General features: G+C 55.6%; 11 protein-coding genes across 11 annotated transcripts; 5 read left to right on the top strand and 6 right to left on the bottom strand.

Annotated features, from left to right (window-relative positions):
* Nucleotides 1–74: 74 nt before the first annotated feature.
* Nucleotides 75–2,463, bottom strand: J3D65DRAFT_635956 (uncharacterized protein). The gene is made up of 4 exons (XM_066801361.1): nucleotides 2,099–2,463; nucleotides 1,739–2,039; nucleotides 1,151–1,692; nucleotides 75–1,021 (listed from the first exon to the last, which is right to left on the bottom strand). The coding sequence occupies exons 1-4, from the start codon at nucleotides 2,246–2,248 to the stop codon at nucleotides 371–373; spliced, it is 1,644 nt and encodes a 547-aa protein (XP_066651830.1). The 5' UTR covers nucleotides 2,249–2,463; the 3' UTR covers nucleotides 75–370.
* Nucleotides 2,464–2,481: 18 nt separating this feature from the next.
* On the bottom strand, nucleotides 2,482–3,684 carry J3D65DRAFT_635952 (uncharacterized protein). Its single transcript, XM_066801360.1, has one exon. It carries the CDS (start codon nucleotides 3,462–3,464, stop codon nucleotides 2,739–2,741), a length of 726 nt encoding a protein of 241 aa, XP_066651829.1. The 5' UTR covers nucleotides 3,465–3,684; the 3' UTR covers nucleotides 2,482–2,738.
* A 749-nt stretch (nucleotides 3,685–4,433) lies between these two features.
* On the top strand, nucleotides 4,434–5,235 carry J3D65DRAFT_685497 (uncharacterized protein; the record flags this gene model as incomplete). Its single annotated transcript, XM_066803813.1, has 1 exon — nucleotides 4,434–5,235. The coding sequence occupies exon 1, from the start codon at nucleotides 4,774–4,776 to the stop codon at nucleotides 5,233–5,235; it is 462 nt and encodes a 153-aa protein (XP_066651828.1). The 5' UTR covers nucleotides 4,434–4,773.
* On the top strand, nucleotides 5,162–5,806 carry J3D65DRAFT_95137 (uncharacterized protein). Its single transcript, XM_066804270.1, has one exon. It carries the CDS (start codon nucleotides 5,290–5,292, stop codon nucleotides 5,773–5,775), a length of 486 nt encoding a protein of 161 aa, XP_066651827.1. The 5' UTR covers nucleotides 5,162–5,289; the 3' UTR covers nucleotides 5,776–5,806.
* A 2,851-nt stretch (nucleotides 5,807–8,657) lies between these two features.
* On the bottom strand, nucleotides 8,658–8,967 carry J3D65DRAFT_670785 (uncharacterized protein; the record flags this gene model as incomplete). Its single annotated transcript, XM_066803330.1, has 3 exons — nucleotides 8,658–8,704; nucleotides 8,750–8,822; nucleotides 8,875–8,967. The coding sequence occupies 3 exons, from the start codon at nucleotides 8,965–8,967 to the stop codon at nucleotides 8,658–8,660; spliced, it is 213 nt and encodes a 70-aa protein (XP_066651826.1).
* A 964-nt stretch (nucleotides 8,968–9,931) lies between these two features.
* Nucleotides 9,932–11,551, bottom strand: J3D65DRAFT_558670 (uncharacterized protein; the record flags this gene model as incomplete). Its single annotated transcript, XM_066797378.1, has 3 exons — nucleotides 9,932–11,007; nucleotides 11,057–11,188; nucleotides 11,236–11,551. Coding segments are annotated over 3 exons (1,524 nt in total), but the record flags the coding sequence as incomplete, so codon positions are not given.
* A 1,292-nt stretch (nucleotides 11,552–12,843) lies between these two features.
* On the bottom strand, nucleotides 12,844–14,514 carry J3D65DRAFT_594827 (mitochondrial 37S ribosomal protein mS29). Its single transcript, XM_066797823.1, has 2 exons — nucleotides 13,838–14,514; nucleotides 12,844–13,781 (listed from the first exon to the last, which is right to left on the bottom strand). The coding sequence occupies exons 1-2, from the start codon at nucleotides 14,472–14,474 to the stop codon at nucleotides 12,982–12,984; spliced, it is 1,437 nt and encodes a 478-aa protein (XP_066651824.1). The 5' UTR covers nucleotides 14,475–14,514; the 3' UTR covers nucleotides 12,844–12,981.
* Nucleotides 14,515–14,686: 172 nt separating this feature from the next.
* On the top strand, nucleotides 14,687–15,331 carry J3D65DRAFT_606113 (putative ribosome biogenesis protein; the record flags this gene model as incomplete). The annotated part of the gene is made up of 2 exons (XM_066798422.1): nucleotides 14,687–14,730; nucleotides 14,785–15,331. The coding sequence occupies 2 exons, from the start codon at nucleotides 14,687–14,689 to the stop codon at nucleotides 15,329–15,331; spliced, it is 591 nt and encodes a 196-aa protein (XP_066651823.1).
* A 3,297-nt stretch (nucleotides 15,332–18,628) lies between these two features.
* On the top strand, nucleotides 18,629–20,402 carry J3D65DRAFT_558759 (Cupredoxin; the record flags this gene model as incomplete). Its single annotated transcript, XM_066797381.1, has 3 exons — nucleotides 18,629–18,759; nucleotides 18,809–20,129; nucleotides 20,199–20,402. 3 exons carry the CDS (start codon nucleotides 18,629–18,631, stop codon nucleotides 20,400–20,402), a joined length of 1,656 nt encoding a protein of 551 aa, XP_066651822.1.
* A 1,488-nt stretch (nucleotides 20,403–21,890) lies between these two features.
* On the top strand, nucleotides 21,891–23,487 carry J3D65DRAFT_635935 (Methylthioribose-1-phosphate isomerase). Its single transcript, XM_066801359.1, has 2 exons — nucleotides 21,891–22,626; nucleotides 22,684–23,487. Exons 1-2 carry the CDS (start codon nucleotides 21,899–21,901, stop codon nucleotides 23,306–23,308), a joined length of 1,353 nt encoding a protein of 450 aa, XP_066651821.1. The 5' UTR covers nucleotides 21,891–21,898; the 3' UTR covers nucleotides 23,309–23,487.
* J3D65DRAFT_635934 (uncharacterized protein) lies at nucleotides 23,330–23,893 on the bottom strand. The gene is made up of 2 exons (XM_066801358.1): nucleotides 23,798–23,893; nucleotides 23,330–23,744 (listed from the first exon to the last, which is right to left on the bottom strand). The coding sequence occupies exons 1-2, from the start codon at nucleotides 23,858–23,860 to the stop codon at nucleotides 23,535–23,537; spliced, it is 273 nt and encodes a 90-aa protein (XP_066651820.1). The 5' UTR covers nucleotides 23,861–23,893; the 3' UTR covers nucleotides 23,330–23,534.
* Between the last annotated feature and the right edge of the window lie 29 nt (nucleotides 23,894–23,922).

Below are 23,922 nucleotides of genomic sequence, written 5' to 3'. Positions count from 1 at the left end.
ATTGGTGTGGTGTTGCTGGAGCGGAAGGCCACTTTCAGGGGTATCGCTTTTTTCAGGGGCAATGCGAAAGATGACAGTTGACAAAGTTGTATTCACCGAGATGCTGTCAGAATTGAAAGGAAAACAAGCCGCAAGCTTAATGAAGTGCCTTTGACCACAGGGTATAAGATTGACCTCAAAGGGGATGACCATGCCACTAAAAAGGCAACCGAAGACTGCGAATCAGAACCCAATCAGCAAAATAACAAGTCCAAGAATGCTCCATCAATCAACGCCAGGACACTCAGATGCCTGCCTCATAACTCCCAGCGCCTTGCGTGCACGCGCTCAAATGCTTGCTAATGCTCGCCAAAGAAACCAAAATGCTCCCCTAGTTGTCTTCTGCCGGTGGGGAGACTCCGTGAACATTATCGCCACGAGAGCTGTCTGCATCGTTACTCTCAAGGGCCGGATGATCTGAGTGCGGACTGCGAGGCGGCGTGGCCGTGTTGCCAGTTCCAGGCAGAGCTCCCGTGGAACCCGAGGAAATGCCATTGTCCTCCAATACCACGGCCGAAGTTTCGCTAGGGCGGACAATGGAGCTTCGTGATCGGACGCGAGTTTCTTCGTCTGCAGTTCCGTTCGTCTCGGCGTTGCCACCGTTGTCGAGCTCGGTAGCGTCGGCCATGTCTTCATCCGAGGCATCCTCATGCTTGGGTTTCGTTACTACATGCTCATTCCTCTCGTCATCGAGATCACTGTCGTAAAACTCGTTGTCATGGTCGATGGTTTTGTCTTGCTGCAACTCCGTCATTCTGACATCCATATTCTCGTCGGCATCCAAGTCTGCAAGCATTTCGTCGTCTTCTTCGGCACCTCCCAGGCTTTCACGCGGGACGTCTTGCATTTGGACCGATGGCGCAAAAGGCAGAGTGCGCAAACGCTCAGAAATAGCGGTCTGGATCTTACTCAGATAATCGGGCGTGTTGTCGTTGCTCATGTTGGACCTGGGAACGTCCAGCAAATATTCCGGGCAGTAGTACTGCTTCGCATCAGCCAAATCCAAGCAAGTCTCTCCACCACCACAGTGGGAGTCAACGAAGTGACATATCCGCACTGGGATTCTTGTCTCCTTTGACACCCTTTGTGCCACCAGGAAGCGAAAACTCACCTCGTAATAGTCACTGAATGGCAGAACTTTGCTGACATGGTCTCCAACAGCGTACGCAGTCTCACAGGCCCACGTGCGGGCCACGTTGCGAATGCTGTAGCCGCCGCCACCAAGGAGCATGAGAGGGAGGCCAAAGCTTTTGACAAACTTGACACAATTCGCGTGGCCTTCCATACTCAGGTTGAAGCTACCCAGGCGATCTCCAGACAGACTGTCAGCGCCACATTGGAGGACAACAGCTTCCGGCCTGTAGCACTTCATAACTTCGGTGATGACCGACTCAAAAATCTTCTTGTACGCCGCGTCATCTATACCATCGCGCAGAGGTACGTTGACGGCGTACTTTTTGCCTGAGCCGATTCCAATGTCTGACAGGTGGCCGGTTCCAGGGTAGAATTCACCGAACTTGTGGAATGAGCAAGTCATTACTCGATCGGTGGTATAAAAGGCCTCCTCGACGCCGTCTCCGTGGTGGATGTCAATGTCGATGTAAAGCACCCGTTGGTATACGCGCAAGAGTTCCAGAATCGCCAATACAATGTCTGCGCTTGTCAGTCGTTGCCCGCGTTGGCGACACGTGGAACACACCATTGACGTAACAGAAACCGCCGGCCTGGCCCTTTTTCGCGTGGTGAAGACCGCCGGCCCAGTTTACCGCAATGTCGCATCGTCCACGGTTGAGGCGCGCGGCTCCTTCCATCGAACCACCTGCGCTGATGGAGCAGAACTCGAAAAGGCCATCAAATACGGGACAGTCGCCGCTAATGTCGTACTTGAGGGCTTCCTGTTGGCAGTTGCCGATGGTATCGGGAGTGACGCGCTTGAGAAACTCAATATACTCGTCGGTATGAAATTGGGTCATTTCCAGATCGGTGGCAGGTTTGGCGCGCTAGAAATGGCATTACTAGAGGGGACTTTGTGCAGCGTTGCGTGGGAGCTTCCACGTACGTAGACCTCCATGTTGCGATAGAGCCCATAGGACATGACCAGATCGTGGGTCATGCGGATGCGAAAGGGTTTCATACAATGGCCGGGCTCATAATCGTAACAGCCAATGTCTGGATCGTACATGTACGCTATGCGCGTCTTGTTGGACATGGTGGTGGTTTGCGAAAAGAAGCGTGGGCAGAGAGTACAAGGCTGGATGGTCTAAAGTGCTGGAGCGTTTGCAAGAGAGCGGCGGAAAAGAGACGGGGGCCGTGCAGCTGACAGCCTAGCTACGGAGACGGGATGGTTTCCCGCAGGCCACGGGCAGGGTGGCGCAGGTGAAGGCCTGGGGAGCGTTGGTTGTGTGAGTTGAGAGAGATGGGGTGGAAATGTGTAGCTGCTGTGGGTGGACTACCGCTAGACCCTCGTCGATATGACGCGGGCCGCCTCGGACAGAGCTCGGTTCCTGCAGCACGCTGATTCATGAAAAGACTCGAAACAGCCACCTTTTCCAGACATGTCCATGTTCATTTCAACCTAAATATCAAACAACGCGTCGCCGACATGACTTTTCTGCATTACTGCGTCGGCCACCCAACCCTCATGTTCGCTAACCCATGTCCAACGCCGAAAAGGGATATCACAAATCATTCGTCGTAAATCATGAACCCACGGCGTGAGCAAAGACTTTGCTGGCAAGGTCGCTGAGCATCCTCGCCTTGTCCGCCTGCGGCAACTCCTGGAAAACGGCATAGACGCTCTTCCCCCTGGCATCTCGCACCGCCCCCAGCTTGCTGCCGGCGACCACGCCTGCCACGGCGCCTGCAAAATTGGCAATGATGAAGCCCATGGCTCCTCCACTGAGGCCACCGACCATGCTCCAAAACTTGCCCGTGGGTTGCGCCCGCTCGCCCTCGGCCATGCCCTCCTCGCGCAGCATTTCCTCAAACACGTTGCCAAACTGCTCGTTGCTGCGCGCATCAGGAGCAGGGCCGGGGTTGGTGTTGGTGTTGGCGTTGGCGTTGGAGCCGCCGCCAAAGAAAGATGACCACGGGAAACCTCCAAAGCCTGCGCTTGCGCCCGCGCCACCTTGTCCTTGTTGGCCACTGGCGTTGGCCTGCGGTATCTCCTCTTCGGGGTCGCTGTCTTCGAAACCTCCGCTGTAGGTGTTGTACTTCCGTGCGGAATCGTAGTCGCGTCGGCGCTGAGGATCGCATAGAGTATAGTATGCATCGTTGATAAGCTGGAATCGCTTGGTGCGAGAGGCGCGGTCCGGCGAGTCGGCGGGCACACGGTCGGGATGGTGCTTCAGGGCAGCCTTTTTATAGGCATCGCGAATCTGCTGCTGCGATGCGGTCGGCGAGACGTCGAGGATCTTGTCTGGCATGGCGGTTAGGGACGTTTCGCGATGGGTTCGTTGTTGCCTTACAATAATCTGGAGCTGGGAAGGTCAGCTTTGTGCTTGCGGTACTCTGGAGAGACGGGCTTACTAGACATGTCGGCTTGGACTTGTGCGAGGGTTTAGCAGCTCGGGCGGGTAGGGAGGTGGTGTTGGGCTACTCGTAGTGTAGGAGAGGCGACGTGAACAAGATAGGTACAGTTGAGTCGCGCGGATCCCGTCGCAGCAGAGGCCAGCAGCAAGGAATGACGTCGCCGCCGCTTTGGCACAGCCAGCCCAGGGTCTCCCAGCACGTGCTGGGGAAAGCTGTGGTGCCTGAGGCATTCCATTCCTCCATTCTTCTCGCCGTCCACGACGCCGGAATTCCTCATTCGTCCAACACAAGCTGCTCCCTCGCATCCTGTACGCCTCCATCCATCTACTGAACCTCTGCAAGCTGCATGGACCACGAGCAAAGCCTCGACCACCCCGCCCGCTCACAGCACGCACAGCCGGTCCGCCCCGTCTCCACATCAGGGAACCTCCCCGTCTGTGCAGTCAACACCACGAAGAAGAAAGGCTTCGGTTCCTCTGAGAGCTACGTAGCCCCACTGTTTGCGGCAGCGGAGGCTGAAGCTGCATCCGCGACGCTGCAAGGATCAGATTTCTCAGATGATCAGTCAAAAACCCGCATCCTGCAACCATGACCTTTGACCTCTCTCGACAACAGTCGAGCCCAGCCAGACGTTGTGCAACTGTCTCTGCGCCATCTCAACCACGCTCCGCATCTATCCTCCGCTCCAACATCGCCAACTCGGTGGCGTTTGGGTTGAGCCATGGCGCGGCATCCTCAGCCCCTCTCATTCGTGCCCTTGACCTCCCGGGCGCCTTGCATCTCTAGTCCCGACTCCCCAGCGCTGTCGACTCCACACCTTTCTTCAACTCGATTCCTCCACCACTCTTCCCTTTTGCTCTCACCGGTTTCGACGACTGCTGCACCTCGTCGAATTCGCAATTGACAGTTGTGAAAGTCTCCACTTGCCGTCCGGGATCCGCCTCACCTCGTGCCTGACGTCGGCCCTTTTTACAACACGACCGCCGCAAATAGACGGATTCGCTCACATCTCCCGCGCCATTCGCTGATATTCAATCTTCACCCTCTTCGCTGTCCATCCAACTCGCCTCGTCGGCCTGTTTCGACCTTGTCCGTCGCCAGATACCCTGCCGCGCCGTTGGGCATAAAACCGCTTCAACCGCAACCACGGCCACCATTCGTCGCTACCGCGTTGTGCGCCCCAGCCATCATCCTCATTCAACCATGGGCTGGTTCAATTCTCGTTCTCCATACTCTTCCCACTCGACCTACCGTCCCTCGTACTCGCGCGGGCCCGCCAGCCACTATTCCTCCCATTCGCACTCGTCCTCATACTACAAGCGGCGCCCGCGCGATGGCTACATTCAGCGCCTCCTTCACCAGCTTCGGCGCCTGCTGCGCGAGCTCTACGACTATGCGCGGCGCCACCCGGTCAAGCTCTTCTTCATGGTCCTCGGGCCGCTCCTGAGCAGCGGCGCGCTCCATGGAATCTTGCGGCAGTACGGCATCAGCTTGCCGCGGGCATTGAACGGCGTCCTCGGAGGTCCCGGTCTCAGCAACTACGGATCGCGGAGCTACAGCACCGGCTACTATGGCAGCACCGGCTATGGTAGGGAATACGGCAGCGAGGGCTTGAATTTCCAGAGCTTGATGAGCTTGGCTAAGCTGGCCAGGTATTTTGTTTGACCTGCATAGGTTGTTTAAAATGGTCACACAAGTGGTTGTGGCCTGGAATGTGGCATGACTTGCAGGTCCTATGCAAGGCCGTCACAGTGGGTGTCAAGAAGGGCTACAGCTGCATCTGGGGAGCATTCATCTGCTGCCACAGTTGCGCCTGACAGCCACATGAAAGGAGTTTTGTTTCTCACGACACCCACTGTGCCGTCTTTGAGTTCCTGTCATTTTTCCGTTTTTAGGGAAAGATCCTGGTCGGTCGCGGTTTTGTTTGTCGAAACCAACTCCAGCATACGTTTTTCCCAACACCTCCACCCGAAATTATACGACACGACACGACGCTTTGCGATTTCCTATACCCCAACCCCCCAAAATACCCCATCTATACCCACTCTCTATCCTCCCCGAAGACTCATCGACGCAAAAGACAGACGTCCGATTTCATGTTTACTCAAAAATCTCATTTTGACGCTGCCTCTCATCCATATCGCCCCTCTCTGTTACTTTCTAGAACTATCACGCCATCTTGTTGTTCCTTTTCTGGCTCTCTGAGGCGACGGCGAGGCTTTCATTGTCATCACGGCGGCTCCACCTGCTCTGAATCTTTCCTTTACTCAAAATGACAACCTACGTATTCGGGACAATGGCGAAATCAAAAGATATGATAAATCCATCATTTTCCAACTCAGTGTCTTCGTCACGAGCTTCGGCGGCGGTGAGTTAGGTTGAATCTCTGCTGTCACCTCACGTGCTTTGGATGTCAGGTGTGCGCGCGATTGCACATTGACCAACATGTCTCCTGTCGACCACCGCAGTTTGGTCTCTCGACTCCCCTGGATGCCTGGGATGATGCGTCCCCTGCGTGACAATGGTCTCTCAGTCACTTACCACCACCACACTCGTCACTTCACCACAAACAGCGCTGCGAGCAATCGCCCTGTTCTGTTTTACTTTCCCTCGTCTACTGAGAAGTTCTGCAGCTCAGGGACCACGTTGCTACTTGTCGCCGCCGTCATCGTTGCCGTCGAGGTGTTGATGTCGCCGGCTCGCTGCCATCGCCGCTGTCATTTCACCATTGGCCTGACGCCAAAACAGGTATCTACCCGCAAGAATCGCGGTTGAGTCTCTCTTTATCCATCTTTTGATTTATCTGCAATCTGTGTGTCAAGTCTTTTGGCTCTTCAACTCAACCCCTTGGTGTTGGTGGTATTGCTACGAGGCGTGATCGTCCGGCCCCTATCCTTTCCGTTTCCTCTCCTTCCTGTTCCTTCCTTTCTTTTTGGCCCATAGCCAAGGATACGCCCAAGAAAACGACCATCTAGTCGCACGGTCTCGCGCTTGCAGGAGCCGCCCCTCTCCTTTCATCAAGTCTCTCCACCATCGGTGATACTCAGCAGAGCCTCCAACGATCGGTTGCCGTCCTTCAACGCTCCCGGCGCTTCAAATCCATAACGCGGCAGAGCGCCTCCATCATTGTCGACGTGGAGGGCGATCGGATCGAGGTTTTTGACGAGCGTAGGAAGACGTGGGCAGCTGCCAAGAAGAAAGTCCTCTATCATCTCTCTGGTCATCTCTAGGTGGCCCTCTTGGAACCTGGCGTCGTTGTCAGGACGAATGCAAAAGTCATCGATGCCGGGACGAAACTTACAGAGACTCCCAGCCCTTGACGAAGAGCAAGAAGACCGCGCTTCCGAAGTGATGCTCGAAGAGCAGGAGGTGCTCGCCGACGGCAATCGTGTGGCTGATGTTTTGCCAGGCCTCGTCCAACTTGTCTCCGTCCAGCGATCCCTCTTCGTACGCGGTGGTGTAAGCCTTGAGCGCCAGCCATCCCTTGCACAGGTCCTCGTTGGTGCCGTCCGGCTTACGCTGCTTAAGCCTCTGGATGTCCTGGCTGTTCTCGATGAACCCCAATAGCTCTGCGTCGTTCGCGTCCAGGCGCGTCTTGAAGGGCTGCCAGGATCGCGCGACATCTGCATCAGCCTTGCACTTCACATACGCTTCATTATCCAATGTAACGATGTGATGATGGAGAGCGCAGATGTTGTCGAGGAATTCCTGAATTGCGGCCGGCACGTGCTGCTGCTGCGGCGGGCTTTTGCTTCTGCCGGAGCGCAGCAGGTCCGTCGTCCGCTTGAGCGAGCGGAGACCCGGGTCTCCAAAGACCTTGCAGACAAATACCAGCCAATTCCTCGCCCATTCGACGTCGGCGTCTTCCTTCTGCTCAGCAGCCTGCCTCGCGGCTAGTTTCTCAAAGGCCGCGTTGCCCAGCTCCGAGATGCTGGCGCCGTTGTCGCGGAAGGAGACATGGGATTCGGGAAACGTCGTGTCGTCGGCTGCGGTGCTTGAGGTCCCATGGTCGTCATCAGACACGATGGACAGCAAAGCGGTTAGCCGAAGGACTGCGAACGGTAGAAGAGTAAGAGGATCAGCTTACCTCCGAGTAAGAGCTTTCACTGCCGGTGTCAGGCTCCGCATCATTGCTGAGAATGGCTTGGATAAAGCGTTCCATGCTCGCTGCATCAGCCATGTTGAAGTGATGCGGGCGAACGCCAGTGGAGTTTGTTGGGTGTGTAAAGAAGCGGCAGGAAACGAGTGGCGTCCTCTGGTGAGAGAGACGCCAGAAAATGCTTTGTGGTGCTATGAGCGAAACGGATCAGGGTCGGGGGATTCTTGTCGTCAGTTGGGTCGAGTGTGGGTTTTGGAGGTGAATGCATGTTTTGGCAGTGTCGCCGCAGCGACAGACTTGGTGACAGAATTCGCGACACACGCGGCGAAAAGAGTGCAGTTGGGAGTATTCATTCACTTTGACAGGTGATTCACAGGGAGCATCCAAGCTGAATTACTCGCAAGATTCAAGTATCTGAGAGATGGCAACCAGGAGCAATCATAAGCTCCAACTTGGAGGTGCAGGTTTGCGTGCCGTGACTATTGCCATACACCCTCAGGCTCGAAGAATTTCTCAATCTCTTTGCGCCCGCATTTGCAAAAGGGCTTCTCATGCATTCACCGATCTCTTCCCCATCAGATCCCCCAATTTGCTTCCAAGCCCAATCTCTTCCTGCCCGTCGTTCATGAACTTCCCCGCTTTTGTTGGCTCACTCTGTTTGGGTGTCCGATGACCACACCCACATGGCTCCATTACGCGTGATCGAAGACGACGGACAGAGGACAGGCTCGTTTTGTGGGCTTCCACGCATCATGCTCGCACTTCTCGTTAGTGCCGCTTCCAGGACCATCTGTTCGGATAGACTCACTGAATTCCCGAGGGTCTCCCTTCCTTCCCACTCGGAGACTTGAGGCGCCAAAGACTAACCCGTTGTTTTTGAACCGGATCCAGATGTCTGTCCAGAGCCGCGTGATGATACAGCTGCCTTGCCGCTGTGTTTTCCGCAAGGGCATCTGAGCGCGCTCTTCTTGTACTTTTCCATGAGCTGTCACCAATCGAATCCTTCGCCCAGGGGCATGCCGTGTTCAACAGCGCCTAGACTGGTCAAATAAAGTCTCTCTCGCTTTAGGACAGCCCTACTGTTGATCAATGAGGCCAGAGCCCACTCGAGGTCTTCGTGCGTCTCGAAGGAATCCACCATTGCGATAAAGTTCTGGGCTTATGTGTTAGCAGAGCCTCAATCAGAACAGTGCAGGCGAAGAGACCTTCTCAAGACGCTCCAGTCTGGCCAAGGCGTCCGTAGCCTCGCGGATTTGTTTGCGGTAGTGAGCTTTCTTCTCCTCCAGGATGGTTGCCATGGTGCTCTGAGAAGGGTGAACGTGAAGTGACTGAGATTAAGGAAGGACAGTGTAGTCTGATGGTAGAGCTGGGCCCGCCAACGGGGTTTTCTTGCGGGTCAAAAAAGGTGATTGATCCTCAAATTCACAATGCACAAATATCCGCTCAAGAGGATTGCCTCCTGTGCCATTCTTTCACTTTTGGACTGCAGTAATCTCAACACATGCAAACTTGCCCTTGTTGCACTGTCCAACACGTGCGCTTGCGTGCAAAGGCTCTCAGGGCGCGCGGTTTGCCTGCACATGTGGCAGAAGCTTCTCGACCATCATGTGAAAGACACGGCGCCATCACACCTGTCCACGAGACTCCTGACATCTGCTTCGCTAGCACGTGTAGGAAAGGGCTGTGCGCGCATAGGAGATATAAAGGTACGCCGCCAGTCCCTCAAGTCGGCGTCCACAGCACCTTCAAGATGTGGCTGCTTCACTCAACGCCTCAAGGAGGTACTGTGGAGTACGGGCTTACTCCCAAGTCGACTGTGTGTGTGCGTGGTGGTTTGCTGTCATTTTCTTTGCGAGAAGTGCGTGGAGTGTGAGAGACGGGGACTGTCATTATCTGTTCTCAAAGTTCAGCAGAATGAGACAATATTGTTCCTCAACAATGGTGCTGAATGATGGAGAAAAGTATGTGGGCGGAAAGTAAGACGTACATGGAGCATTCAAAGGCGCATACAGATGTTGAGGACGGAGGAGAAACAACAGGAAGACAAAAGGAGACAGAGGCGCCAATACAGGGGGCGGCATCGCCATTACTTCAACTACAACCAAAGTTCCGCAGGAACTTGATGAAATCAATCTATAGACAAAGAACGTGAGGTAACAAAAAAGCAAATAGATATCCCCCTGGTCATTATCATCAGACGCAAGTCAACCAGTCTAGACAAACCCCACCCAACCGAACCAAGATGAAAAGCGCGCAACCACCCTACGCCCTCGGAGGCGAGTGGCTATCGCCCCTGATCGTCTCTTCCTCAATCTGCGTGGTGTCCTTCTCGCCGTCCACGACTTCGGCATTCTTCTTGTTGAGCGAACCCGTCGACTCCTCGTCGAGTTCGCGCTCCAAGCTCTCGCCGTACAGCATCTTCGGGTTGAACGCAATCGCACCCCTAGGGATAAGCGACGCGCTAAGCACAATGACGCAGATGAGGGTAAACTGCACGCCGGCCACGTTGCGGATAGCTTCGTGGATGTTGCCGCCGTTGCTGCCTCCGGTCTTCGCGTAAACGCTGTCGATGTAGTCTCCGAGGAGTGGGTTGGCAATGGCGTAAATGACGATGTACGAGCTGTACAAAAAGGCCATGACGGCGCCGAGAGCGGACACATCTTTGTTCTCGTCCTCTTTCCGGGCGAGCGTGGCTTGAATGTAGGCTGCCAGGGACACATCTCCAGCCGCCCAGCCGAACGAAACGGGCAGGAAGGTCGCTGCGACAATCCAGGCCTGGTTGACCTGGTTCGCCGGTGGGTACCAGTACGGTAGGTACCATACGATGAGGAGGAACAGAGCGTCGAGCCGCAGCCACGGGATGGGCGTGGTGATGAGGTTGGTGAAGAGGAAGACGAAGAGGGCGCCGAAGAGCTCGCCAAAGTTGCTACCGCCGACCATGATTTGCGACCACGCCGAGTTCTTGAGGTAACGCTTAGCAACGGCTGGAGCAATGCCGTTCTCGAGGTATCGATGGCCATAAAGGGCCACTGTGTATCCTGGGAGCAGCCAGATGGTCTTGCGCGAGGAGAAGATGATTTTGCCGCCAGTCCATACGGACTTGAAGAATAGGATTGTGCCGGTCCAGACGCTCGTGAAGTAGTTGGCGTTGTCCATGTCTTCGAGACTCGAGACGAAGTTGAGGTTGGAAACGAAGTACCAGGATACGGCGGCGAGGGTAAAGCAAATCGGTGTAATAATGAAGGCCATGTTGTTGCCGAGATTGGGAATTAGTCCCAGCGCGGTGCAAAAGGCACCTGATGTTCCACTAATTTCGTAGAAAATGTGGACCAAAGCGTCTACAAAATCAGTTTTGGCTCTCAATCTTGGATGTGCGTGTGCACTTACCCATTCGCCGCAGCTTCTGTACATTGCCGCCAACAATGTCACGAGGGATGACTCTTCTGATGAGTTCCACCATGCCATATGCGATACCGGCAATGGTGTAAACGGGAATCATTCCGTCGGTGTTGTAATCCCCTGCCCGGAGTTAGAGAAATATTTTCCGAAAGTTCGGGGTCACATACCGTAGTAGCTGTAGTCGTCGTCATCTGTCACGCTCGACGGCCGTATCTTTCCTCCAGTCGACGCGTCGATGACCAGGAGTAGTGCCGTCAAGACACCAAAGACGACGATTGCGGCAGACAGAACTAGCCTGGTGGGCCAGCGCTTGATCAGAGGCGCAATCAGGATGGCGCCAACACATTGGAACGCCTGGTTGAGTCCCTGGAGCAGTCCGACTCTCTGAAAGGTTTTTGCCCGTACTCCGGCTTGTTCTGCTTCCCAGTCGTAGCGATTTGTTGCCAGTGCTGTAATTGAACCGTTGAAAGCCTCAAGTCCTAAAGAAGCTGTTAGTCAATGTGATGCCAGAGATCCTTCTCTTTTTCTTCCTTCCTTCCTCTTTGCCTCTCTTTGGAATCCATGAATTTTTCCATACCGAACTTGTACAGCATAATACCAATTATGTACAGGGCGATGTTCTTTTTCTCGGACGGAGAGAAGAGGTACCAACTCTCCTTGAGTGAAGCGATCACTCCCGGCATCGCGGCGGTTTGCAAAAGGCGGCTGGTGAATTGGAGGAGTAAACAGACGGGCTGCTGCCTTTTGTGAAAAATCCCAAGAGAATAGACTCAAAAAGATGACAAGGATTTTTGCAGACGCGCACAAACAAGCTGCATGGTCCAGTGCTAGCCCTCGGCGGACAAGGAGCAGCCGTGGTCTTTATCCTCTTGTCGCATATTGACGTCCCCGAAGGCGACGCAAACGAGGGAGCGGCGTTACTCTGGAGCTTGATCTCGCCATGACTCCCGCCCCCAAGTCAGAAGAGAGAGACCAAACGCAACAAGTAGTTTTCGCACGTGGGCGGATGGTTCATCAGAGGGCGGACTGAGCCAAGCCTCCCAAGCATGCAGCGAGGGCACCCCGCCCGCCAAGGCGCAGCGGAACATGTTGGTTCGACTGGCCAAGCCAATGTTGCGCGGCTAAGCAAAGTCGTACGGCCGTTTGCCTGTTTGGAGGGAGTTTCCGCACATTCAGCCTCGCTGAGAGAGCCTAACCGATTGTAAATAACGGCAAGGACACTGGATGGGGAAGGTGGAGTGGCCTGGGAGTCAACTCAAAGAGTTTGTAAGTAAATGTATTGCGCCCCAGAAGGCCAAGCTTATGTGGCGGATCGGGCGAAGAGATGTTTTCTCGCGAATGAAAAGCAGAGACCGGGCACGTTTCGACTGAAAAGGCGGAAGCGTTCAGCTCTTCTACGGACGATGCAGCATAGCCACCACAGATCTCGAGACCGGAGCGAGTTGAGGTGGTATAGTGGCGGACGCCTGGCTTGGCGCGTGCGCCAACGCTCCGCCAAGGTGGAAGTATGTCGGACAGCGAACCTTGGTGAGGACCGTCAAATCAGAACTGCCATCTGTCGTCCGACCGGCGCCGACATGTTTGAAGCTCGCCTTCCCACGAGCTGAGATGGAAGGTTTCGACAAAAAGTCTCTTGAAACCTGAATGGCCCCCATGATTCGATAGCTCGGATAGACGAGCTTACGTGATGTGGTGGGAATCAGTGGCAGGCACTGAATCAGGCTGTGGGAAATGTCAGTTGACAATCACCGTTTAAAATGCCTACATTCCATCAGCAGGTTAATGCGCATGTTGTGATACCTGGCCTGGAGCAGTGACAGGGTCTCATTTGGAGCGTCTGAAACATTTTTGGACCAGCTGTCCACCAAGGACGTTAGAATACATTGCCTGACGTGCTGCTTTCGGATTTCTCTTCACATCCTCTGCCTCACACAAGCCCTCTCGAGCTCACCAATGATACCTCCGCCAGACAGCGTCCACTTCTCGCCAACCAGCTTATAATCCACTGCTCTCCTCACTAGGCCGCTGGCAGCGTAGTACTCCATGACGGTGCGCGCCTCCTCCTTGCTCAAGCCAGTCATCTCTAGCGGCTCCACGTCTCTCAAAGCCCTGAACGTGTGCTCGTCAATCTTCTTGAAGGGGCTCCACTGTGGCAACTCTTCCTCGGGCACACCGGCCTTTTTGGCTCCGTTGAGCTGGATGGCAAAGTCCATGGTTTCTGACTTGGGCGAATCGCTTCCAGACGTGGCGGCCAAGACCAAGCCGCCGTTTCTGAACTTGCTCGCGCCGGAAAGGAGGTCAGTAAGCTGCCTGACAATCGCCAGGTCGTGTGCGTGAATCTTTTGGACGTTGCGGTCATCGTATTCGGACTTGTTCATAATGTATGACACATTGTCGACGCAAAACAAGACGGGTGGACGAGAAAGGGCCGGGTCGTTCTTGTTCGAAGGCAAATTGATCTCCGTCCAAAAGGCCTTCATCGCCGGCCAGGCCAAGTCGGCGTCATTGGCACCGATCTGGACCAAGTCTAATAGTGTTGCTTCTCCCCGGACGACGGGGTACTTTTGGGCTACACGCAGCTCCTTGAGGATTGCTGCATTGGCTTCACCAATCTTCTTCAAAACCTCTGAGATTCTAGTCTTTTGGACGTATTGCGTGGGATTGGTGCCCTCGAGAGGCGCGTAGTGGCTGTGGCTGAGGACAAACTCCTTGGCTGGAGCGGCAGGTGTTAGCATATTGCAGCAGCCGCATAAGCAGATGTAAACGCACCATCCGGGAAATTTATCACCAAAACACCCTTGGCAAAAGACATGGCCATAGCCTGCAGCAATAATGTCGTCTTCCCGCTTGCCCTATCGCCGTGAATGATTCTTCTGAATGTATCCTTCTCTTCTTGCGCCTGCAAAAGCAGCTTGGCCAACTCCACAGTCTCTTTTCTCATCAGCATAGCCGGTCTCCGGTACAGACTCCATCCTTGGTTGGTCTTGAATGCTTCTACCGCACGAAGCTGATCCACCGTCTCCATTGGTATTCCAAGAACCTTGCCATACAGTTCATCAATGGCATCCTTTTCGAGCGAGGACGCTTCCAAGTCCGTCACCCATGGCACATCTAGCGCGTTGTCGTTGCTGAGTACGATGCGTTTGCGCAGAGCCTTGCGCTCTCCAACATTTGGTGGGCGAACAGTCTGTGAAGAGGATGGAGCTTTCTTCTTTACGACCGTCATACGTTTGCCCTTTTCGGGCGGGCCAGCCCTCGAAACCGACTTCTTTGCGCCTGGTAGCGCGAGGAGGGGAGCGAAGGTTGTGAATGGAGCGACGCTGGCGGCGGGTTGGCGAGATGCAGTCGGTTTGAAGAGATTGGACGGCCTGAGAGGCAATTGCCCCAGGCCAGCTCGTGGAGGCATAGCTCTGGTGTGATGGGATGCGCGAATGGAGCTGTAGGTGTTGCTCGGTGATGCGCGCATCAATCCGCGGAGGCCGGAATTTTCCAACGCCGACGAATTTTTTGGGGCGGAGGACTTGCTCGTCGCAAACCTCCGCATTCTGCACCACACGCTCGCGCAAAATGAGCACCAACAAAACAGTCGACGTCGCAAATCACGGAGACACTGATATGATGGATGTGGACTCGAATGAAGCTGGCACCGCAAAGCAGCGCATGTAAGCACCCTGGGCGCACTTTTCGGCAGCTCCAATACTGACAACTTTTGCTAGGCCAGTCACCGTCAACAAGCCTATCCCATACACTTTCGACCTTGGAAACCTCCTTTGCAATGATGCCAATCCTCTCCCCGAGTCTCACGATGAAGACACCCTCCGTGCGGCAGCACGCGACTGCGCCCAAGGCTTGCTCAACCAGCTCCTCTCAACCTGCCCCATAACCTCCACCCCCGAAGGTGTGCTCCTTCAACTTCCGACTGCGACCACGCCTCTTCCCCGCGAAAAATTCGTGCCGCAGCCCAAGGCACCGACCAAGTGGGAGCTGTTTGCGAAGAAGAAGGGCATCAAGGACAAGAAGAGGGACACCAAGATGGTTTACGACGAAGCTTCTGGCGAGTGGGTGCCAAAGTGGGGCTACAAGGGCAAGAACAAGGACCTCGATGACCAATGGCTGGTTGAGGTCGATGCGAACAAAGAGGCTGCGACGGGTGAAGCCGACAACCCGAGGTCAGTCGGCAGGAAGGAGAGGATCGAGCGCGTCAAGAGAAACGAGCGGAAACAGAGGGCCAACGAGGCCAGGGCCAGGAAGAAGGGCGCGTAAAGAGATCAAGAAAAGTGATTACAGGTCGGCGCTCGGAGTATGGGACGGCTTTTGGCAGCATTGGAATGGCGTTGGTGTGATGGCAAAAATCAATCTTCGAATGGAGGCGCCTCTGGAGCCCCAAGGCGAGTTCGCGTCGCGAAAATGTTCAAAATGTCAGAATTCGTTCAACACCGGGTGGCAATCTTCCGGACGGTTCGTGGCTGAACCGTCGCGCTGTGTCGTCTCTATTGCCAGGTCAGCGCTTTCCATCCACATCCACTCGTGTCAAATCTATTTTCAACTTGTCGTCAAATTCAGAGACCATCGAAATTTACCATTTTCGGCCCCTTTGCCGCCTTTGCCGGCTTGAAAATAACACCTCTCACCGCTCGGCCGACCTCTTGATTGGACTGTAAGCACCGAGCTGTTTGATACTGGACCAGAAAGTATATTCACAACTTCACAAATCCGGCTTTGGCTTGGCGTTGACACGAAACGAATTCATTGGCCGGACGAAAGCCGGCACCATGAGAGTTTGCAAGATGAATTTGTGCTGCTCAACATGCCGTACAAACAGAGGCCGAACTCTACTGAGCGAAATATGCGGTGGTAGGAGCGTACTTATTTGGACTCCTCCGAGGTCTGCGATTTTCTGACGTTTGCAACAAGGACAAGCGTCGTGGCGCTGACCCGAAGCCTGAAATAACCACACCGCGCGAACCCATCATCAAATCCGGATTACGAGTTCGTTGCATCTTTCAACGCGCGCTAGGAGATTATTCTGCCAACATGCGGACGGTGTATGCAGGTACAAGATGACAACCGATATCCCCATTGGCTGATGTGCCACGTCAAATGCTGAGCAGCCAATGACGCATTCGGAAATTCCCCGACGCGCCGCGCTGAACTACTCAATTGCCTTGTCGCCACACGTCCACAGGAACCCTTGGACCGGGCCACCATACGTTTCGACCTAGAATCTACTACCCGTCAAAATAGAACCGGAAAAACAGGACGCCGCGTGGAGATGGCACCTCAAATAAGACGGCTGTCGCACTGCCGAGTTTCCGTGGAACGTCCAGACGTCGCGGCCATGGGTATTGCGCAATCCGACCCTTTGTAGCTAGCGTCTAGCCACCGCTGTCATGACGCTTTCATGTACTCGATCGACAGAGGTTGCCAGAAGGCACTGCCGAAAAAGAGTGTCGGAAAATGAACTATACGACCTTTGCAGCGACTTCCAGCAATCCCCACTAGATTCGAAGCACGCAAACCCAAGATGAGAAGAAATGGCTCAAGACTTGTGCAGAACTGCTGACGTCAAAGACAAAGGTGGTTGAGCTGGTGCGGTACCGACTTAATGTTGCTGCATACATTATGCAGTGCTAAATCTTGGTGTTATGCGGCTAAAGAGACGTGTTGCTGGTGACAGGAGCGGCGCAACAGGCTGCATACTGCAAGCCAGCACCGAGGCACTTGCAGCATTTTGCAACGTCACCGACGAACTGTTCCTTTGCCAGTCTGGTATAGCCGTGGATGAGACCTTGGACGCGTCTTGAAGAGATGGTGCCGGAGAGGTGTTTTCTTGCTGCCCAAGTCGCGCAGAAATCTTCACATCGTCAAAATCTTGGTAAAGTGGTCGGCAATGACGAGGCGCAATTTCTCTGCCACCTTGAGGTTGGAGGCTGGTAACAAACGGCTCTACCGAAGCTATCACGACCTCAGGCGCATAGCGATGATCATGAAGAATCAATGGAGATCACCCAGCCACGAGGCGCAAAAAGGGATACCCAGGGACTTGGGCGCGAGTTGCCAGCAACATCAGCGCTACTGAAGTTGTTGCCGCTCAAAGGCCCAATCTCAAAATAACAACCACCACGCAGTGTCAGAACTTTGACAAAAAGCTTGTCTGGCAGCGTCGGCGACTTTTCAGGCACACGTCGACGAAGACTTTGGGCAGCGGACAAGACATTGCCAAATTTCTTCGGTGGTTCTTGACTCTTGCAAGGCCATCTTGGGCGGCGAGGGTCGACGTCGTTGATGCTGGACATGCTCGGGACCAACCGCAGCCTCGATCCCGGTCCGTCCAACCACCTCAACACCACAACGGCTGTCGAGATCCCGCCTCCACCATTTGCTCAACGCGTCACAGCAACCAGCACCGTGACTCGACTCGTGACTGCGCGCCGAGTCCCGTGCCCGAATGGTGCCCAGATTCGCCTCCCTCTTCTTCCATCTACGGGATTGGGTGCTGAGCTGAGCGGGCTTTGGTTGCGGCGCAGCGATGCTATTGGGGGATCTGGTCCAACTCTTGTCGCCTCGGTCGTCCCGGCCGACGGTTGGCTGGCGACTAGCTACACTGTAGCACTGCTGAGCGGCAACGGCTGGAAGGCACCACCGAAATTGCCCTACGCCGTTAGAGACATGTTGTCGCTAGTGCAAACTCGACCAAAATCAAGAGACATGGCGCCAGCACGAGACGCCTCCCCCAGGTTATCACTACGAAATTGTGAGGACGGAGCGCGCCGTTGCTTGGCTCGACCAGGTCTCCGGCTCCCCGCCTAGCGCCGCAGACAATCCATCTCAAGCCACGGCATCCATGGTCTACTACCTGCCCACGGCGAAATCCCAATGCCCAATATCGCATCTGACGGGATCAGCTTGCACCAGATCCTGCTTGTCAGCCAGGAATCGGCAGTTGCCCTGCAGAGAGCGCCGCTGTCACGGTCACTCGTACCTCTGACCCTACGCGTGCTCCCTGGGCTCCATGGCCTGGGTTTCCAACACTGTCAAGATCTCACATTCAGGCTACTAACGGTTCCAGGATGGGTATCGACCATCGAGAACTTGGGGAGCAACGGATGGACATATCCGGTCCTGCACCGTGCGCCTGTTCTTAGGTCGCCGTTTATAATGGTAGCCTGTGCCATGGTTTCGACACCATCTCAAACCTCCTCATATTCCCTCACCTACCCTTTCATCCTCTGATCCAGCTGTGGACCTTTGAGAGACTGACAGGTGTTAGCCAGACGTTTGAAAAATGTCGTTTCTTGCCCGGTCAGTGGTGCGCAGTCTGGCTGCAAGCCATGCCGCTGGTGGTCCAGAGCTGTGGTCTGCAGTCGGCAAGACTGATGCGGGTCTGTCTTCTGCAGACATAAACGGTACGTCACTTACGTTCAGGACCTCGTGGAATTCGAAACTGATTTGGCTCCAGGCGGCAGTCTTCTTGGCACGTTTAACGCGCCGCACCTGCCATCCCACCTCGACGGCGAAGCTGGGTCGAGGCTCATGGCCAGAGGTGTCGACTACAACGATATGCCCGACACGGGCGTGACGCGCTACTACGACCTGACCGTCTCTTACCAAAACATTGCCCCTGATGGAGTGCAAAGAGAAGGCATCGTCTTCAATGGACAATACCCGGGTCCGCTGATAGAAGCCAACTGGTGAGTTGACTAGCCTCTCGTACGGTAGTCGCCTTCTGACACGTCCCAGGGGTGATTGGATTTCAGTTACCGTCCACAACGAACTGGGTGCCAAGAACGAAGGAACATCCGTTCATTGGCACGGCATTTTGCAAAAGGAGACGCCGTGGATGGACGGCGTGCCCGGTGTGACGCAATGTCCGATTGTTCCCGGTCAAAGCCTGACCTACCTGTTCCGAGCGGATCAGTACGGCACGTCCTGGTATCACAGTCACTATTCCGCTCAATATTCTGGGGGCGCCGTGGGACCTATGATCATCTACGGGCCAAACACCACGCAGAACACGCAGTACGATGTCGACCTCGGCCCAATCATGCTCTCCGACTGGTACCACCAGTCTTACTACGACTTGGTGGAGCAGACGATGGCTCCTGCCGTTCAGCACGTTCCTCCTCCAGTCTCGGACAACAACATCATGAATGGAATGGGCACCTTTGACTGCTCTCAGACTGACCTGCCTTGCACTCCCAATGCCGGCGTCCCCAAGTTCAAGTTCCAGTCTGGTACTTCGTACCGTATCCGCTTGATCAACTCTGGCTCGGACGCAACGCAGACGTTTTCGATTGACGGGCACACCATGACGGTCATTGCCAACGACTACATTCCCATCAACCCGTATACCGCCACTGCTGTGACGATTGGCGTTGGCCAGCGCACCGATGTCATTGTCACCGCGAACCAAGGCTCTGACGGTGCATTCTGGGTGCGGTCCAACATTGGACCGGGTCGCAAGGCAGGCGGATGCAACGACAACAACCCCAATGCTCAGACAGCCTTCGGCATCATCTACTACGAGAGCGCCGACACCTCGAGCGTGCCCACGTCGACTGCCCAGCCGGATTCCATGCAGACGGATTGTGGCAACGACCCCCTGTCGCAGACGACCCCCCTCAACCCCAGCGCGCCGCCGACCCCGGACATGACCGTCGACGTGCCCATCCAAGCCCTCAACAACGGCACGCACAACCTCTTCTACTTTGGCGGCGCCACCTTCCGCGCCGACTACAACACGGCGCTGCTGCTGCAGGCAAACGAGGGCGACTTTAGCTTCCCCCCCGACGCCAACGTCCACAACTACGGCACCAACTCCTCCGTCCGCCTCGTCGTCTACAACCACAACGCAATGCCGCATCCGATGCATTTACACGGTCATGATTTCTGGGTGCTCGCTGAGGGCAAGGGACACTGGGATGGGACCGTGGTGAACCCGCAGAACCCCCAGCTGCGTGACACGCAGATTGTGCAGGGCGGAACGGACGGCGTGCCCTCGTACATTGTGATTCAGTACAACCTGGACCACGCGCAGATCAACCCGTTCCATTGCCACATTGTAAGCTTCCTCCCATTCTGTCCCCTCTCATTTAGGAGGACGTGACTTGCTAACGTTGGACCTCCGCAGTCCTGGCACAACAGCGCAGGCTTCAACCTGCTGGCGCTCGAGAACCCGGCCGCGATCCAGGCGCTCCAGATCCCCGACGCCATCAAGAACACGTGCACGGCGTGGGGCACCTTCACGTCGGGAGTCGTCGTCGACCAGATTGACTCGGGGCTGCGCAAGCGCGTCAACCTGGGCGTCAACGGCGCCATTGCCATGAGAGATTGACCTGCGCGCTCGGCAATCCTCTGATCTAAATTATTTTTCTCGCGAACGATGCATATGACCGGCGTTTTGTTTCTGCTCTCGCGAGTGTTTGGTCCAAAGACTTTTGGTGTCAGCTTACGGGATTCGCAAGGGTCCTATCTATTGGTGAGAGATGAGCTCGTTGTTTGATGGTTGTTGTGGCCCGCTTGTTTCCTCATCCCCTTCACACATCTGAGATGTCTAATGTTTAACGCGGGTGCGAATGAGTGATGTATAAAGACGGAAAGAAAGACTGGAGAGAGTTGGGAGCAGTTTTGTATCATCGCTAGACTGGCTGTTTGGTTTGGGGAAGAGGTTGTCTGTGAATATGGAATGTAGGAGATGGACTCGTTGTCAGTCTGTGTGTTCGGACTGTCGTTGGATGGGATTGCGGTAGTTTGTCGTTGTCAAAAAGAGGGGCTTGGGGTCGTCGGCGCTATTTCTCTCCCTCTTCTGCTGCACGCGAGAGGATGGCTGTACTCCTTTACCACATTACTCTACATAGAAGCTCTCAAATTAACTCAAGATTTGCCCAACAACTTCTCCCATCAAAACGGCTCTCGAACACTTCCTTGTTTCTTTGCATACATGTCAACGAGGCAACAACCACTGCCAGACGACTGATCTGGGAGAAGAAGTCTACCCCTTGATCAGACCACATTGCTTCCGGCCAGTGCACTGCAAATGGACCGAGGGACGACGAGCGGACACCGAACGAAACTCAAGGCAAATCACAAAACAGCAGCGTCCTCAACTGTCTTCGGCTGCTCAAACTCTGCGCCAGTCTCACGTCTCCGCCGGCGAGCGGGGAGGCCGTGAAAACGTGAGACGAAACACAAGTTTGGTAGCTACTTACCTACCCACCACAGGCAGCCTGCAAAAAGACATGGAGTACGGGCGTAAGTGGATACCCAGGTGTGCGCGAGCTGAACAAAATGGAGGCGGGCAGAGGCGAAGGCGGGATGGACGGGCATCTGACTTGGTCACAGTCGTCCGGTCACAAAGTCAGGCAGCTGCTGGTCGCCGACATGATGATGGAGGGAGACGAGTTGGTCGGTGGTGGCGGCGCCGCGGCGCAAGTGGTTTTCCGGTCTAGAGGCGCGGCGCATCCTTCCAGATGTGATGGATGAGTCGCGTTGGGCACGCTGGACCAGAACTGACGCGTCGAGGCGCGGTCCGCGTGCTCGTCATGTTCGCGGACTGCGTGCGGTGCCTGAGGTAAGGTCAGCAGTAAGTGCAGAGATTGTCAGGCGTTGTGTTGCGTCTGGAATAGAAAGGTCGGGCAATTTGCCACATGGGCGCCACCGCTGCCAGGCACGGGCGAGATCAAAAGGGTCGTGGTGGTTGGTGGTTGGGTTGTATGTCTGGGCTGCAAACACTGCAAACGTGGCGGGGTGGCGTCGCAGTGGTGGTGGGCGCGGGGCTCTTCACCTCAGGTCGTTGTGGCGCTGCCGTGCTCGACGGGATGCGCGGAGAAGATGCGGCCCAAGCTCCGCTCAAAAGTTCCACTCGACTCTGCGGCGCACGCCATCGTAGACTCTCTTCCAACCTCGACATTTCAGGACGACAAGTTTCTCGTCTCCTCTGCGACCTGTCCGCGCCCCTTTGCTGCCCTGCAAGGTACCCGAGCACCAGCCTCCGCCGTCCGTCGCAACCGACCGCTCCCGCCCTCCACCATCATGGTCCTCGAAGCCATCAAGTACACGCGGGGCACGCTGTCCATCCTCGACCAGCTCAAGCTGCCGCACGCCACCGTATATGACCCGATTGCCACATCTACCGACGCCTGGCATGCGATCAAGGCCATGCGGACGCGCGGTGCGCCTGCCATCGCCATTGTCGCGGCCCTGTCATTGGCTGTCGAGCTCGACGGTCTGGCGGCGCGCAGCGAACTTTCTGCCGCCGCCATTGAAGTTGCAGCCTTTGTCGACGAGAAGCTGGCGTACCTGGTGACGAGCCGCCCGACCGCTGTGAACTTGGCCGACGCGGCGAGGAAGCTGAAGAGCGTGGTCGAAACCGAGGCGGCGCGCGACGGCGCAACGGGCGAGAGCGTCAAAGAGGCATACGTCAAGGCTGCTGAGAAAATGCTGGTCGACGATGTCAGCGATAATGAGGCCATTGGGGCACACGGCGCGCGGTGGATCAAGGAAAAGACGCAAGCGGGCAGCAAAGGCAAGGTCAGCGTCGTCACGCACTGCAACACTGGGTATGTACTGGCTGCGACTTGAGGGGACCAGAGAGCAGCTGACGGACGGCTTGACAGCTCCCTGGCCACGGCCGGCTATGGCACCGCGCTGGGCGTGATCCGCTCGCTCCACGCCGCTGGCGACCTCCAACACGCCTTTTGCACCGAGACGCGGCCCTACAACCAAGGCTCACGCTTGACGGCCTACGAGCTCGTCCATGACTCCATCCCGTCGACCTTGATCACCGACTCCATGGCGGCGGCACTGCTCAAGCTCAAGGGCCCCGAGCAAAACATTGCCGCCATCGTCGTCGGCGCAGACCGCGTTGCCGCTAATGGCGACACGGCAAACAAGATTGGCACGTACGCGCTCGCCATCAACGCGCGCCATCATGGCGTCAAGTTCCTGGTTGCCGCGCCGCGCACCACCGTCGATCTGCAGACCAAGTCGGGCGACGACATTGTCATTGAGCAGCGCGCGCCGCAGGAGGTGACGCTGGCCAAGGGCCCGAGGTTTGATGCTGGCAAGCTCGACTTGGAGCAGGTCGAGACGGTGAGCACGGCGGCCGAGGGCATTGATGTGTGGAATCCGGCTTTCGACGTTACGCCGGCGGAGTTGATTGACGGCGTCATCACCGAGGTGGGCGTGGTGGAAAAGGATGCTGACGGCGTTTTCAGGATGGAAAAGGTGTTCAATCAGTAGACAGCGGAGAGTATTGAAGAAGGCTTTCATTTCGAAATTGCTTAGCGAATGCGGTCGTGAATGACGATCGTCTTGAACTTGTAGAGAGCTTAAACACCAGGCATTCGAGCTGGGCAGTCTGAAGATGGTGCGACTCTCTAGACAGGATTTCCGTCTCAACAGGGAAAGTAGAAATTGCGATGACAGGTAGAAGGGAAAAGGGTATCTTTGCGTCCAACGTCCACTGCTAGTCGAAGCTGTTGGGACCCTGGTTTGCTTCGGGGTTACTCGAGCCTTGACCGCCCTGTGACGATCCACTGGCGTCTCCTTGCTGCTTTGGAGATTCTCGAGCTTCGTCTGCGGCGGCCAGGAGCGCTTCAATTTGTTTCTCAATCTTGTCGAGATGGGTTTCCAGTGCCGCGGCCGTTTGCTCGCCTCGGGCAAGGTCTTGGAATGCCTGGACAAGGCGCCATGAGTCTTCTGAATCGTCGACGATACATGGAGAAATACCTGGGCCAGGTCGGTGTCGCCCGAGGGCTTTTTCTGGCCGTGTCCGTTCTGCTGGGCGGCCATGTCGGATGGTGTTTGGGCGAGGTTTGAGGTGGGTTAAGGTTAGGTCGGAGAGAGCCAGGCGA

Source organism: Phyllosticta citribraziliensis, assembly GCF_038025025.1.
Source record: "Phyllosticta citribraziliensis strain CPC 17464 chromosome Unknown J3D65scaffold_11, whole genome shotgun sequence".
In the NCBI taxonomy this organism is placed as follows: Eukaryota; Fungi; Ascomycota; class Dothideomycetes; order Botryosphaeriales; family Phyllostictaceae; genus Phyllosticta; species Phyllosticta citribraziliensis.
This window is presented reverse-complemented; position numbering and strand designations above follow the sequence as displayed.

Bases quoted from the DNA above. Each gene is read 5' to 3' on its own strand.
- J3D65DRAFT_635934 (XM_066801358.1), bottom strand. From the start codon at position 23,860: ATGGCCGCCCAGCAGAACGGACACGGCCAGAAAAAGCCCTCGGGCGAC. The intron at 23,745-23,797 runs GTATTTCTCCAT...CGCCTTGTCCAG, and splicing joins GCGACACCGACCTGGCCCAG to GCATTCCAAGACCTTGCCCG.
- J3D65DRAFT_635935 (XM_066801359.1), top strand. From the start codon at position 21,899: ATGCGGCCCAAGCTCCGCTCAAAAGTTCCACTCGACTCTGCGGCGCAC. The intron at 22,627-22,683 runs GTATGTACTGGC...ACGGCTTGACAG, and splicing joins GTCACGCACTGCAACACTGG to CTCCCTGGCCACGGCCGGCT.
- J3D65DRAFT_635956 (XM_066801361.1), bottom strand. From the start codon at position 2,248: ATGTCCAACAAGACGCGCATAGCGTACATGTACGATCCAGACATTGGC. The intron at 1,693-1,738 runs GTGTGTTCCACG...TGACAAGCGCAG, and splicing joins CGGTTTCTGTTACGTCAATG to ACATTGTATTGGCGATTCTG. The intron at 1,022-1,150 runs GTGAGTTTTCGC...GATGCGAAGCAG, and splicing joins CATTCAGTGACTATTACGAG to TACTACTGCCCGGAATATTT.
- J3D65DRAFT_635952 (XM_066801360.1), bottom strand. From the start codon at position 3,464: ATGCCAGACAAGATCCTCGACGTCTCGCCGACCGCATCGCAGCAGCAG.
- J3D65DRAFT_594827 (XM_066797823.1), bottom strand. From the start codon at position 14,474: ATGCCTCCACGAGCTGGCCTGGGGCAATTGCCTCTCAGGCCGTCCAAT. The intron at 13,782-13,837 runs GTGCGTTTACAT...CTGCCGCTCCAG, and splicing joins GGTGATAAATTTCCCGGATG to CCAAGGAGTTTGTCCTCAGC.
- J3D65DRAFT_95137 (XM_066804270.1), top strand. From the start codon at position 5,290: ATGACTTGCAGGTCCTATGCAAGGCCGTCACAGTGGGTGTCAAGAAGG.